At 39.2% G+C, this 16,028-nt stretch overlaps 1 protein-coding gene across 2 annotated transcripts in view; it reads left to right on the top strand.

Annotated features, from left to right (window-relative positions):
• Positions 1–15,486, top strand: part of SPOCK1 (SPARC (osteonectin), cwcv and kazal like domains proteoglycan 1) — a 593,060-nt gene extending 577,574 nt beyond the window's left edge. For both annotated transcript variants that reach the window (XM_027970268.2, XM_042250908.1), the window contains 2 exons: positions 11,448–11,585; positions 12,020–15,486. In XM_027970268.2, the coding sequence (XP_027826069.1) occupies positions 11,448–11,585; positions 12,020–12,210 (329 nt within the window). In that variant the 3' untranslated portion in view covers positions 12,211–15,486. The remainder of the gene's footprint in view (positions 1–11,447; positions 11,586–12,019) is intronic.
• Positions 15,487–16,028: the final 542 nt, after the last annotated feature.

The following is a 16,028-nucleotide window of genomic DNA, read 5'->3' as shown; positions in this document are numbered from 1 at the left end:
GGCTGGCTGTTGAAGGTTCCCTTTTGTCCCATACCCTCCTTTCTGCAGCACTCAAGTGTAGTTGTGGTACTCAGACCAGTATTGCTGAAATAATCACAGACACCTCATTTGTTTGCCCAAAAAGAGCCTGCGTTGCTTTCCTTGCTTTTTAAAAAGAGAACTGACAGCCACAACACAATAATTCAGGATTATTCTCGTTAAGCATTCAGGAGCAGGTGTATCTCCTAAACAGCCTGCCATTTCAAGAAGTTATCTCTTTATTTTCTTGAAGGAAATGGGCAAGGTTGTTGCAGATTGTCAAATGGAGATGGTTTGAGAACTTGGGCCTTTCTCTTCATCTGATTTTTGGGTCACCTCAAAGTGGATCTTATTTCTTCCTTCTACTTATAAAAATTACTTACTTCACTGGCTTGCCTCAGACTTTCCATTTCTGATAACACCCTTTTCAACTACCAAGAACTCGAGTTTTGTGATCTGGACATGAGTGTTGGTTCTTCCCTGATATTGAAAGACATAAAAACATCTTTCTGGATCTGTCTTCCCTGGGGCTTTCCTCCAGGGCAAGGACTTGTGTTTAATAATCTGATGCTTCCACATGGGAGGTTATTTTGGGTTTTAGTGATGTGCTTAAGAGAACTAATAGTGCTGTTTTTAAAAATTAATTTATTTTGGATATATGGATATCTTCTTACTGCTTCATTAATAATGATATATTTGTAAAGTAATGTGGTCTGAGATAATATTATTTTCTCCAATTCATAGGAATAAAAGGCTTACCTCTTTCCTACTGTGAATCCCACCTAGTTTTGAAACACACTTTATCACACCTCTCCACATAAGGGATATTATTCTAGCTGACTCATAAAAATACCATTTATCTGCCTACAAATTATTTTTTTGCATGGGGAAATCTAATAAATGTGTATTCAGGGGCATTCACATTCTGAGCAAAAACAAGCAATAACAAATTATAATCAGGTATAATTACTGCCTACTTAGGAAAAATGATAATTTTATTACATTATAGATATAGAACAGCACCTGCTTCTAACCATCCTGGGGTCTCAACTTGGTATGCATTTTTCTTTGCTCTATTAAGTGCTCTTGTTTTCCAACTGCAGCTCAAGGATAAGGATCAGCATTTCCTCAGCTTTCTATTTGTTGGCAAAATCTTCCCTGCTTTTTGTTTATTGAAAGCATCTTCTTTTTTCCCCTTCCTCCTTTTCCCTGCAGACCAGGAGTTCTGTGCACTGACTGAACATCTAAGTTAGAATATGAGCACTACTTCTTTGTGGCACCAGCAGAATTACTTTTCACTGGGGGAAATGTCCTTTCTGTGATATCATTTGATCTTTGGGCGCCTAGTCATCTTGGAATAGTGATCAATGTTTGTTTGAGTAGTTGCTAGAATTGAGTAGTTTGTTTGAGTAGTAGCTGGATCTGAGGTTACTGCCTGCCTTACTACCCTTCTTTCCAGGTCTAGTCTGAGAAATAAACGGTAAATTTAAAAACAGTCATTCTAAAAAAAAAAAAATCACAAAATTAGGCAGTAGAAATCTAGAGTGGTAAGCAGAGACCTCCATCCTCAGATGACTGACATATAATGTTACTACTTAGATAACACTGAGGAGAATTATCCCATTGTAGATGAGCATACAATCATCAAACACATCCTAAGAATGAAAAAAAAAAACCTGTCATAACTAAATATTACCTACAATTGAGTGAGAATCAGATTGGTATCAGTGATTTAAGAGGAGAAAATCACTTTGAACTGGAAATATTAAATTTATCACAGTGATCATCCAAGTGTGATGACAGAGATATTCTCAAACCACAGATTCAGTAAGCTTACTAACCCAAGACTTACTAAAATATCACTAAAGGTTTTAATATGCAAAAGACAAATAATCCCAGAAGGAATTACTTCTTTTCCACATTTTATCTCATAAGGCATGCTGCTATATCTAAATAAATAGGACCAATCAAAATATTTTGATAACAAGGTAGAATCATCATTTCAGACTGTTGGGGTCAGTGAAAAAATATGTTAAGCTTTTTATTTATTCAGAAATAAAACATAGATTAACTTTAGAGCTTATTAGGTAAAATATACTTCTGTGTATTTTAAGGTAACAATAAAAATATTGGGGAAAGAATATATAGTTTTTAAATATATGAAAACCATGGAAAAAAGAAAATTTGATCATTTCTACAAAAAGAGGGAAAGAGGGAAGATAGGGAATACAAAGTACAGTGGTAGATATAAAAACAAGCATATCTATAATCACAATAAATGTGAACGGGCCAAACTCATTTATTGTGAGACAGATACTATTAAAAGCTGCCTACTTTTAGTTCTTAAGAGAATTATGTAATATTATCTTGCTGAAATGTTTCTTTTACTATACTATTACTATACCTCAACAGGTATATCTATAATTTTAAAACAAAATGTAACATTATAACAATTGTAACTATATATGCAACCAACATAGGAGCACTGCAATATATAAGGAAAATATTAATAGCCATAAAAGGAGAAATTGATAGTGACACAGTAAAAGTAAGGGACTTTAACAGATGATCCAGACACAAAACCAATAAGGAAACACAGACCTTGGATGATACATTAGACCAGATGGACTTTATTTATAGAACATTCCATCTAAAAGCAGCAGAATACACATTCTTTTCAAATGCACATGGAGCATTCTCCAGGAGTAATCACATGTTGGGCCACAAAGCAAGCCTTGGTAAATTTAAGAAAACTGAAATCATATCAAGCACCTTTTCTGACCACAATGCTGTGAGATTAGAAATCAACTACAATAAAAACACTGTAAAAATGCAAATATATGGCAGCTAAACAATATGCTACTAAACAACCAATGGATAACTGAAGAAATCAAAGAAGAAATAAAAAAATATCTAGAGACAAATCACAATGAAAACATCACCATCCAAAACCTATGAAGAAATAAAAAAAAATCTAGAGACAAATCACAACGAAAACATCACCATCCAAAACCTATGAGACACAGCAAAAAAAAAAAAAAAAAAAAGTTTTAAGAGGAAAGTTTATAGCAATTCAATCTTACCTCAGAAAACAAGAAAAACCCCAAATAAACAATCTAACCTTATTCCTGAAGCAACTAGAGAAAGAAGTACAAACAAAACTCAAAAAGTTAGTAGACAGAAAGAAATCATAAAGATCAGAGCTGAAATAAATCAAATAGAGAAAACAGTAGAAAAGATCAATGAAACTAAAAGCTGATTCTTTGAAAAGATAAACAAAATTGATAAACTTTTAGCCAGCCTCATCATGAAAAAAAGGGAGAGGACTCAAATCAATGAATTTAGAAATATAAAAGGAGAAGTTACAATGGACACCACAGAAATACAAAAGATCATAATAGACAGCTACAAGCAACTATGTGCCAATAAAATGGACAATCAAGAAGAAATGGGTGAATTCTCAGAAAGATGCAACCTTCCAAGACTGAACCAGGAAGAAATAGAAAATATGAACAGACTAATCATAAGCACTGAAATTGAAACTGTGATTTAAAAACTCCTGACAAACGAAAGTCCAGGATCAAATGGCTTCACAGGCGAATTCTCTCAGATATTTTGAAAAGAGCTGACACCTATCTTCTGAAACTCTTCCAAAAAAATGCAAAGGAAGGAACACTCCCAAACTCTACCCATGAGGCCACCATCACCCTAATACAAAAACCAGACAAGATCAGACAAAGAAAGAAAATTGTAGGGTTGACATAGACACACTACTACATTTAAAATAGTGTTTGTTAGCACGGGGAACACTATTCAATATTCTGTAATAAATAGGAAAATAACTTCAAAAAGAATAAGTGAAAGTGAAGTCACTCAAGTCATGTCTGACTCTTCATGACCCTCTGGACTGTAGCCTGCCAGACTCCCCATCCATGGGATTTTCCAGGCAAGACTACTGGAGTGGGTTGCCATTTCCTTCTCCGGGGGAATCTTCTTGACCTGGGGATCGAACCCATTTCTCCTGCATTGCAGGCAGACTCTTTATTGTCTGAGCCACCAGGGAATCCAGATATATGTATAACTGAATCACCTTACTTACTATACACCTGAAACTAACACAATATTGTTAATCCACTGTAGTCCAATATAAATTTTTTTAAAAGGAAACAAACACACAAAAATAACAGAACTGCAGGAACTGTCATACCTAACCTATTTAGAGACTTGAATATACCTCTTCTTGAAAAATTATAGTTCAAGGAGACAAAAGAAGAAATAAACAATATAATTCATTAGCATTTTAATATAGGTATTCTTGTACATGAGCACAGAATAGAGAGTCTTTTTAAACACACATTTGTCATGGATATATAGAAAACTATAAAACACTAATGAAAGAAATCAAAGATGACACAAATAGTTGGGGAAATGTACCATGTTCATGGCTCAGAAGAATCAATATAGTGAAAATGAGTATACTACCCAAAGCAATCTATAGATTCAATGCAATCCTTATCAAGCTACAAATGGTATTTTTCAGAGAACTAGAACAAATAATTTCACAATTTGTATGGAAATACAAAAACCTCGAACAGCCAAAGCAATCTTGAGAAAGAAGAATGGAACTGGAGGAATCAACCTATCTGACTTCAGACTATACTATAAAGCAACAGTCATCAAGACAGTATGGTACTGGCACAAAGACAGAAACATAGATCAATGGAACCAAATAGAAAGCCCAGAGATAAATCCATGCACCTATGGACACCTTATCTTTGACAAAGGAGGCAGGAATATACAATGGAGAAGACAATCTCTTTAACAAGTAATGCTGGGACAACTGGTCAACCACTTTAAAAGAATGAAACTAGAACACTTTCTAACACCATACACAAAAATAAACTCAAAATGGATTAAAGATCTAAATGGAAGACCAGAGACTATAAAACTCCTAGAGGAGAACATAGGCAAAACACTTTCCGACATAAATCACAGCAGGAATACTCTATGCCCCAACCTCCTAGAGTATTGGAAATAAAAGCAAAAATAAACAAAAGAGACCCAATTAAAATTAAAAGCTTTTGCACAACAAAGGAAACTATAAGCAAGGTGAAAAGATAATATTCAGAATGGGAGAAAATAATAGCAAATGAAGCAACTGACAAAGAATTAATCTCAAAAATATACAAGCAACTCCTGCAGCTCAATTCCAGAAAAATAAGTGACCCAACCAAAAAATGGGCCAAAGAACTAAACAGACATTTCTCCAAAGGAGACATACAGATGGCTAACAAACACATGAAAAGATGCTCAACATCACTCATTATCAGAAAAATGCAAATCAAAACCACAATGAGGTACCATTTCATGACAGTTAGAATGGCTCCTATCAAAAAGTCTATGAACAATAAATGCTGAAGAGGGTGTGGAGAAAAGGGAACCCTCTTACACTGTTGGCAGGAATGCAAACTAGTACAGCCATTATGGAGAACAGTGTGGAGATTCCTTAAAAAACTAGAAATAGAATTGCCGTATGACCCAGCAATCCTACTGCTGGGCAAACACACTGAGGAAACCAGAATTGAAAGAGACACGTGTACCCCAATGTCCATCGCAGCACTGTTTACACATGTCTTCCAGGACATGGAAGCAACCTAGATGTCCATCAGCAGATGAATGGATAAGAAAGCTATGGTACATATACACAATGTAATATTACTCAGCTGTTAAGAATGCATTTGAATCAGTTCTAATGTGATGGATGAAACTGGAGCCTATTATACAGAGTGAAGTAAGTCAGAAAGAAAAACACCAATACAGTATATTAATGCATATATATGGGATTTAGGAAGATGTTAACGATGACCCTATATGTGAGACATCAAAGAGACACAGATGTAAAGAACAGACTTTTGGACTCTGTGGGAGAAGGTGAGGGTAGGATGATTTGAGAGAATGGCATTGAAACATGTATATTATCATATGTGAAATAGATCGTCAGTCCAGGTTTGATGCATGAGACAGGGTGCTCAGGGCTGGTGCACTGGGATGACCCTGAGGGATGGGATGGGGAGGGAGGTGGGAAAGAGGGTCAGGATGGAGAACACATGTACATCCATGGCTGATTCATGTGAATGTATGGCAAAAACCACCACAATATTGTAAAGTAACTAGCCTCCAATTAAAAAGAAAAAGCAGAAATAGAGTCACAGGAAAAAAAAAAAAGCTGAAACTAAATATCTCAAAAAAGTACCATAGATCATATTCATTCTCTACAAGTGGAAGTAAAAAAAGATTATCCAATCTTACATGTCTAGATTTTTTTTAGTAGTCAAAACTGAATAAAGTAAAAATACAAAACATTTAGACATGGGTGAAAATAAAAGCACTGTGTGCCAAAAAGAGAGAGAGAGAGAGAGAGAAGCAACTAAAATGAAACTTAGAGGAACAGTCATGGCTTCAGATGCATTTCTGGAGAAAAAGAAACCTAAAATTTCAAATAAGCTGTAAGCACAATACAGTTAAGACTAAAGCAAAAACAAATCAAATAGACAACATGAAAGTCTCAAATGTTCTCATGAATTTAAAAATGGGATGTAACCTCTGATATGCACACATGCATGCTCAATTGTGTCCAACTCTTTGCAATCCTATGGATTGTAGCCTGCCGGGCTCCTCTGTCCATGGTATTCTCCAGGCAGGAATACTGGAGTAGGTTGCCATTTCCTCTTCCAGGGGATCTTCCTGACCCTGGGATTGAACTTGCATCTCTTGCAATTCCTGCATTGGCAGGCAGATTCTTTTACCACTGAGCTACCTGGGAAGCCTTGTAACCACAGATATAGATGCATACTATAAGTTTGTGGTTCTGAAACTTCACTGTGCATCAGAAACACTTGGAGAGTTTATTAGTTTTCTGGGCCCTACAGTCAAAGTTCTTAACTCAGTAGGTTTGGGGTAAGCTCAAAAATTTTCTAAGCTATTTCCCACTGATGCTGCAGCTGCTTCTGGGCCCACACTTTGAAAACCATTGCTATAAACTGACTCATAACAATTATGAATTACCATATTTGGCTCATGAAGAAAAGACTCAACTAAACTAAGAAAAAAATTAATTTAAATCAAAATACTACTGTCACCTCCTAAAATAGGCACTAGGCTCAACATATTTCTACAGCTGAATACTTTATGGAGATCATTCTCATTTTATACAAAACATCTGGAGTATAGAAAAAGAAAAGTACCTGAATCAGTTTACAAAAGAGTTGCTTTGATATAGAAATTGAACAAAATTATATACCTCTGTCACTGAGTAACACAGATATAAAAGGATCAGCAAATTAAATCCAATATATCATGACCAAGTAGTATTTATTCCAGGAACACAGGTTTTTTTTTTTTTTTATTGTGCCACTCATTAGAAATATATAAAGGATTAAAAAATCCTATGATTCTCTCAAGTATTAAAAAAAAAACTTTAATCAGGAAGAAACAGAAAATCTGAACAGACTAGTGAGTAGATTTAATCAGTAATGAAAAGTCTCTCAGGAAAGAATGGACCAAGAGCAGATAGCTTCACTGGTGAATTTTACCAGATATTTAAAGAAAACTACCAATCATTCTCAAACTCCTCCCAAAAATTTCAGAGGGGAGGAACACTCCCAAACTCATTTTATGAAGCCAGAGTTACCTTGTTACTAAAGCCAGAAAAAACTCTACAAGGAAACTACAGGCCAATATCCCAGATGAATACAGATGCACAAAAACAAATTTCTCAGTAAAATACTAGTGAACCAAAGTAAGCATCACATTAAAAGGGTTATTCACCATGATCAAGTAGGATTTGTCCCTGGGATGTAATGATGGTTCTACACATACAAATCAGCCAAGTGATGCATCACATTAATAAAATGAAAGAAAAATATTATATGATCATCTCAATAGATGCAGTCAATCCATTTGACAAAAGTGAACATTTGTTCATGATAAAAACCTCAATAAATTATGTATTAAAGCAATGTACCCCAATTTAATAAAGACCACATATGACAACCACAGCTAGCATCCTATTCAATGGTGAAAGGTTTAAAGCTTTTCCTCTAAGATCAAGAAAAAAGACAAAGGTATCACCACTCCTATTCAGTGTAATACTGGAAGTCCTAGACAGAGCAATCAGGCAAGAATCCAAGGTGGAAAGGGATATGTAAAATTTTCTTTGTTTGCAGACGATGCAATTTGCAATAGTCAACAGGGACAGGAAAAGTTGCTCAGCATCACTAATCGTCAGAGAAATGCAAACCAAAACCACAGTAAGATATCAGATTCTGCCTGTGAGAAGGGTGATCTTGAAAAAGGAACAGGAATAACAAATGCTGGCAAGGATGTGGGAAAAGGAGTACTGTTGTGCACTGTTGCTGGGATTATAAATTGGTGCAGCCACAATGGAATGAAACAGTATGGAGGTTCCCCCCCACCAAATTAAAAAAAAAAACTACTATATGATCCAGCAGAGAAGGCAATGGCACCCCACTCCAGTACTCTTGCCTGGAAAATCCCATGGACAGAGGAGCCTGGTGGGCTGCAGTCCATGGGGTCGCTACGAGTCAGACACAACTGAGCGATTTCACTTTCACTTTTCACTTTCATACATTGGAGAAGGAAATGGCAACCCACTCCTGTGTTCTTGCCTGGAGAAACCCAGGGATGGGGGAGCCTGGTGGGCTGCCATCTCTGGGGTCGCACAGAGTCGGACACGACGGAAGTGACTTAGCAGCAGCAGCATCATATGGTCCAGAAATTCACTTCTGGGGATATATCCAAAGGAAATGAATATACTAAAGAGAAATCTGCATACTCATGTTCACATTGGCCAAGATATGAAAACAACCTAAGCGTTCTTTGATGGATGAATGGATAAAGAAGTGTATGCATGGGTGTGTGTGTGTGTGAGTATATGTGTATAACAGTATATCATTCATCCATAAAAAAGAAAGGAAATCTTGCCAATTGCGACAACATAGATGGATGCTGAGGGCATTATCCTAAGTGAAATAAGTCAGAGAAAGAAAATACCATATGGTCTGCTGCTGCTGCCACTGCTACTAAGTCGCTTCAGTCGTGTCCAACTCTGTGCATATGGTCACTTGTATGTTTAATCTTAAACTCATGAAGAAATATTAATAGATGAAACTCGTGGTAAACACAGGCAGGGTATCAACAGTGGGAGAATTGAATGAAGGTGGTCAAAAGGTACAAACTTCCAGTTCAGAGATAAATAAATATTGAAGATATACAACACAATATAGTATATACTATACTATAGTTAACACTGTAGTATAGTAGATATGAAAGTGTTAAGAGAGTAAATCCTGAGAGTTCTCACAAGGAAAAAAACTTTTTTTCTATATGAGATGTTGGATGCAACCAAAAATTATTATGGTTATCATTTCACAGTATATAAGTCAAAGTATTATGCTGTACACCTTAATCTTCTACAGTGTTATATGTCAATTATGTGTGTGTGTGCTCAGTTGCTCAGTTGTGTCCAAATCCATGTAGCCCCATGGACTGTAGCCTGCCAGGCTCTTCTGTCCATGGAATTTCCCAGGCAAGAATACTGGAGTGGATTGCCATTTCCTCCTCCAGGGGATCTTCCTGATTCAGGGGTCAAACCCATGTCTCTTGTGTCTTCTGTATTGGCAGGCGGATTCTTTACTATTAGCACCACCTGGGAAGATCATGCCAATTATATGTTGATTACATTTCAATAAAATTTGGGAAAATTCTGAAATAAAAGTAAGAGTAGGACCACAGGGAAAAGTAGAACTCATGATCAAAGAAGGAATCCTGTCTAACCTTGAGTAAGTCCTAGGCCCCTGAAACCTTGACTAGATTATAATGAAGCATGCCATTCTGTCTTGCTGGCTCAATAGCAAATACTGTCTGATGTGTGAGCCCTCTTGTCTGTCTTCAGTTGTCACTCAGTCGTGTCCAACTCTTTGAGACCCCATGGACTACAGCACGCCAGGCTTCCCTGTCCATCACCAACTCCTGGAGCTTGCTCAAACTCATGTCCATCGAGTCGGTGATGCCATCCAACCATCTCATCCTCTGTCATCCCCTTCTTTTCCTGTCTTCAATCTTTCCCATCATCAGGGTCTTTTCCAGTGAGTCACGTGGCCAAAATACTGCAGTTTCAGCTTCAGCATCAGTCCTTCTAGTGAATATTCAGGACTGATTTCCTTTAGGCTCGACTGGTTGGATCTCCTTGCAGTCCAAGGGACTCTCAAGAGTCTTCTCCAACACCACAGTTCAAAAGCATCAATTCTTTGGTGCTCAGCTTTCTTTATAGTTCAACTGATGTCCATACATGACTACTGGAAAAACCATAGCTTTGACTAGATGGACCTTTGTCGGCAAAGTAATGTCTCTGCTTTTTAATATGCTGTCTAGGTTGGTCATAGCTTTTCTTCCAAGGAGCAAGCATCTTTTAATTTCATGGCTGCAGTTACCATCTGCAGTGGTTTTGGAGCCCAGGAAAATAAAATCTCTCACTGTTTCCATTGTTTCCGTATCTTTTTGCCATGAAGTGATGGGACCTGATGCCATGATCTTTGTTTTTTGAATGTTGAGTTTTAAGCCAGCTTTTTCACTGTCCTCTTTCACTTTCATCAAGAGGCTCTTTAGTTCCTCTCCTCTTTCTGCCAGAAGGGTGGTGTCATCTGCATTTCTGAGGTTCTTGATGTTTCTCCCAACAATCTTGATTCCAACTTGTGCTTCATGCAGCCTGGCATTTCTCATGATGTACTCTGCATATAAGTTAAATAAGCAGGGTGACAATATACAGCCTTGACATACTCCTTTCCTGATTTGGAACCAGTCTGCTGTTCCATGTCCAGTTCTAACTGTTGCCTCTTGACCTGCATACAGATTTCTCAAGAGCCAGGTATGATAGTCTGGTATTCCCATCTTTTGAATTTTCCATGTGATCTACACAGTTAAAGGGTTTGGCATAATCAATAAAGCAGAAGTAGATGTTTTTCTACAGAAGTTGTGTGTCTTAGAAGGCATTAACTCTATCTGTGCACTTCTCTGATTCAAGCTCAGTTCATAAAGAATCTGCCTGTAATGCAGGAGACCCGGGTATGATTCCTGGGTCAGGAAGATCCACTGGAGAAGGGATAGGCTACCCACTCCAGTATTCTTGGGCTTCCCTTGTGGCTCAGCTGGTAAAGAATCTGCCTGCAATGTGGGAGACCTGGGTTTGATCCCTGGGTTGGGAAGATCCCCTGGAGAAGGGAAAGGCTATCCACTCCAGTATTCTGGCCTAGAGAATTCCATGGACTGTACAGTCCGTGGCGTCACAAAGAGTCAGATGCAACTGAGCAATTTCGACTTTCTGATTCAAGCTGTACCTTTTGTTCCCCTAGGAGCATTCATCCCTCGGTGTAATGAGGAGGGCTATTACAAAGCCACACAGTGCCATGGCAGCACGGGGCAGTGCTGGTGTGTGGATAAATATGGCAATGAGCTAGCCGGCTCCAGGAAACAGGGTGCTGTGAACTGTGGTGAGTAAGGCCTTCTCTAACTGCCCCTCAGTGACCTCTAGAGACTTGTAGGTACTCACTGTATGAGGATCTGGGCAGAAGAATCTCAAGAAGTCACTGTGGTCTACAGTGAGCAAGTTGACAATGGAGATACAGTAAACCTGGAATCACATGAGATGATGCATAGCTAGTTTTCTGAGTGGCAGGAGCTCACCGTGACCATTGAACTGGATAGCAGTTTTTGACAGTCAGGGACTGGCTGCAGGCCAAGAGTGACTCTCAAGATAAACCTCCCAGAATTCTGGAGCTTTTAACAGACTGAAGCTTGTGGTCCCTACCAGGTAGATGGGGATGCTCCCATGATCAGAAGGTAAACTGCATGGTTTTGCCCTACAGCTAAGGAGGTCGTGTGGCATAGCAGAAACTTACCTTCCATCTCTTCTTCCTCCTTTCAGAGGAGGAGCAGGAGACCTCGGGGGATTTTGGCAGCGGTGGCTCTGTGGTTCTGCTGGATGACCTGGAGGATGAGCAGGAGCTGGGACCCAAGGACAGACTGGGGAAGCCGCGGGTGCATGCCCGGGCAGTGACGGAGGATGACGAGGATGAGGACGACGACAAAGAGGATGAGGTCGGGTACATATGGTAGTTCCCACACGGAGGAGGACACGAGGTCTGCACAGAATTGCAAGTCAATTCCCGTTCCTGCATTTGTCTCTAAAACTCCACAGCACACAGCCTCTTCTTCATCATCGCCCTCTCCACCCAAGCTAGGGTTTTGGAAGACAACTCCTTATTCCCGGATCATGCTGATTTTGCATACGGCGTGTGGGAAGAAGGGTGTTGTGCTTTGTTTTATAGACAGGGGAATGGCTGGCCGAATGAGAGCCTCCTTCCCTTCTGTGAGTTTTTTTACAACAAGCATGTGATGTATGTGGGATTCTGACAGTGCAGGGAGCCCCACCCTCTAAATGTCAAAGACCCTTTCCAGTCACCCACATGGGCGGTTATTACAGCATGGTTCCCGGCCTTACCGTGTCTAAGTGCTTTTATTGTGTCCTGTAGATGTTGTGGAAAACACACCACACTGTACCTTTTCCCCCCTGCCCAACCTACCCCCCGCCACCCCTGGTGTCTATTATTACAAATCAGTTTTTCACTTCACTTGATCTGGCTTCCTACAAATAACAGCCTTAATTCAGTCAAGAGTCCCTTTGGGGAATTGATTTTCTTTATTAAAAAAGGTATCTGAATACTTCTGTCTGTACGTGCATAAATAGGTAAGTATATACAGAAGACACTGTACACACCACTCTGATAAAAAAGGGGGGGAGTTGGGTATCTATTAAAAAACTTTGAAAAACAATTACACATTTGTCAGCTTGTCTAGACCTGGATCGTCATTTCTGGAATAGCAAATCTGTATCAAAGTCCTTTTTTTTGCACTACCAGTTGGCACTTGTAGCCTACAGGCTGAGGAGGCTGCTTCCATCTGCGGCAGCAGAGCTACTGGAAGCCTCTTTGATTTGGATAAGCCTCTGTCTGCCTAAATCGCTTTCCTCACAGAAGCCATGAGACTCCCACGTGGGCAGCTTCACAAGCCATTGCTCTCATTTCAGCTCCAACCCCGCTTCGGGCTGTGGCAGTCCTGTCTGTGGCAGGCCCCTCTCTCCCCTACCTACTCAAGGGCTTTTTGTAAGGCATGTACACATATCCCCTGCTCTCTAAGAAGACAGTCTCCTCGCTGTTCCCTAGCAGAAGAAAATTTTGCATCCTTAACTCAGTCTTTCAGTTTTGCCCCTATCTATCCACACATCATGATAAGGCTACAAAAGCTCTACAGATTTTCTTTGATCACTTAACATTTGTAAAGAATCTCAGATGGAGGCCCAGAAAGAACTTTATGACAGCACATGGGAAGCCAGGGTGGGATAAAGAGCTAATTCTGTGCTCATCCCCTCCCCCATACATGTATCAAAGGACTCATGAAGAAAGCCCTTCACCGTTGCATTTCTTTGCCCTAAGTCAACTCCTGATTAGAATCCATCTCCAAATTTGGTAGGGCCATCATCTCTACAATCTTTAGGATTTCTCCCGATATAAGTACCAAAGAGTAGTCTTCCAAGTGGCCCCATTTAGTTCAGTATGGGCCTTAAGCTCCTGCCCCACCTGGTTTTCACCTTCCCCACCAGCCACCCAGCAAGGCTCTGTGGCCCACATTTGTTTTTCTTCCCTTCCTGCACTCCAGCCAGTCCATAAGGAGGCCACACAAACTCAGGCAAAAAATATATTCAGCCAAACTAGGATTATAGTGGCAGCTGACCAATCCCTATCCCAAACTGACCATTTGTTTCTACTTTACCAACTCACCTCAAACTAGTAATTTCAAATCCCTGAGTTGGCCAGGCCCACTTGCCTTATCCCTGGAGTTCGCTCAGATGGAACATGAACTTACTTGATACACTGAACTTGTTCAGCCTGAAAGAAGTGAGACCAGCCAGGACCCTAGGTGTCAGGTGACCACAGGCAAGCTCTGTATTGGGATCTCAGCTCCATCACTCCGGTTTCAGTTTTTTTCCTCACTTGAACAAAACTCTGAGATGATAATTTATAAAAACAGGTGCTTAATTGCAGCTAAATTATAATCACGTATATAAAAGAATCGAGACATATTAAAAAATCTCAGTCTAGGCCATCAGAGAAAACCATTGTTATTGTCTCCTCTGAGCTTAGAAAAATGCACAAGAGAACAAATTAAAATCGACAAATTGGTTTCACTTAGAGAAACTTCTAGGAACAGAGTGAACCACTGATTTTAATTTGCCTAATTATCTTATGACAAGTGTCAAATTAAGATGACACTTAAAGATCCTTAGCATTAACTTAATGATGGAGAAGAGTGCTCACTAGTTAATTCCCAGGAAGGTAATGAGATGCTCATTTTCAGAGATATTCCAAGAAGATATTTTGATTCATTAAAATATTAAATAAAAAGCCCTCCTAAGACTGGAACCCAAAATCAATGGAACAACATTAATGCCACTTTTCATGCCTCACTTTGGTAAGACAGCATTAGTTTTTTTCAAAGATACTTTGCGTAAGTACTAAAGATGTGACTTTTTAGTTACTTAGTCCTTAGAAGAATTTTTTTCTTTTCTTTTTTTTTTGGTAGGAGTCCTTTATATATTGACAAAGTATCCATCAAAATATTGATTGAAAAATATAGTACTGTGATAATCATTCCCTTATTGGAGACAGGTATGGAGTTGAAACTTCAATAACTCATTTTTGGAACCTCCTTAGTGAATGGTTTTATTCTTATTCTATAAATGGTTCTTTTATTTGATACCATTTCCTTAGCATTTAACTTAAGCCCCAGAATTTTATTCCACAGTGGTTAGTTGTCTACCATATTAGTGTCTTTTTGTTTCCACCAACATTCTAGGCATGTTGTAGGCAAGGTAGGGAACACCTTCCTACAGAACCAGTTCTTCCTCCTTGATGCCCATCTTCCCACACTCAGCAGTGAATGACAACGTGTCTGTCCAGGTCTGCCCCTCTCCTCCTCCCAGGATGCCATCTACAGTTTTGTTTTTAACCTTGACCACACTGTACAGTAACATCCAAGAGCCCTTTCTACAGTGGGTGGTTTTGGTCTTTTTATACCTTTTTCTCAAAGTCACTGTTATCTGTCTCTGTTCCATGTGTAGCTATGTAACGAGAGCCCACCAACTCCTGAGTGTCAAGTTTGTTGTCCCTATTGTAGATGAAATAGTGAAGTAGAAAAACCTAGTAAATTCTGAATGCTTTCCCATGTAGACTTATCTGGAATGTGAACACGACTCTTTTGGTTAATAGTAAATGCTTAACTGTAGTCCTGAGTAGGTGCATTTGTTTGTCTCAATAAATTTTAATTTGTCTGCAATGTCTGAGCATTTGTACTTTGTTAGATTGCACATGCACTCACCAGGCCATGTTTGAACATCATCTCTGCAGAAGGGTTGGGCAAGTCAAGGGGGTAACTAAATGCAAGGCTCTCTGTTAAGGCTTCTGTATGCGGGGGAGGCCAACCACGAGGGGGTACAGCCTGTCCTGACCCTCTCAGAACACCCTGGCACACCAAGCCCTGTGCCCGCTCAGCCTAGAATCTTGGCACCAGTCCTCCTTTTTGCTGCTTTCTTCTTTCTCAAGCTGCAACTTTGTTACTTCATCCTTATCCATCAGATTTCATTGCTGTCATCCTGTTTACAAGCTGAAGCTTTTTCAGTTCTTATTCCTTCCCTCCCTAGTCAGTTCTTCTCCAATTCTCTTGGGAGAAAAGAAACAAAACCCAAAAAAACTTCACAGGGACTCTGAGTTTTCCTCAGTTCATGGATTAACACACCATATGCTTGTCAAACATCAGAAAACACCCAATCGGAACAGAAATTATTTCCTTTCCACCTTATCCACATGAAGGCCAATGTA

The sequence above is a fragment of the Ovis aries genome, chromosome 5, assembly GCF_016772045.2.
Source record: "Ovis aries strain OAR_USU_Benz2616 breed Rambouillet chromosome 5, ARS-UI_Ramb_v3.0, whole genome shotgun sequence".
In the NCBI taxonomy this organism is placed as follows: domain Eukaryota; kingdom Metazoa; phylum Chordata; class Mammalia; order Artiodactyla; family Bovidae; genus Ovis; species Ovis aries.
The sequence above is the reverse complement of the archived record's forward strand: the minus strand, read 5'-3'. Positions and strand labels throughout refer to the sequence as shown.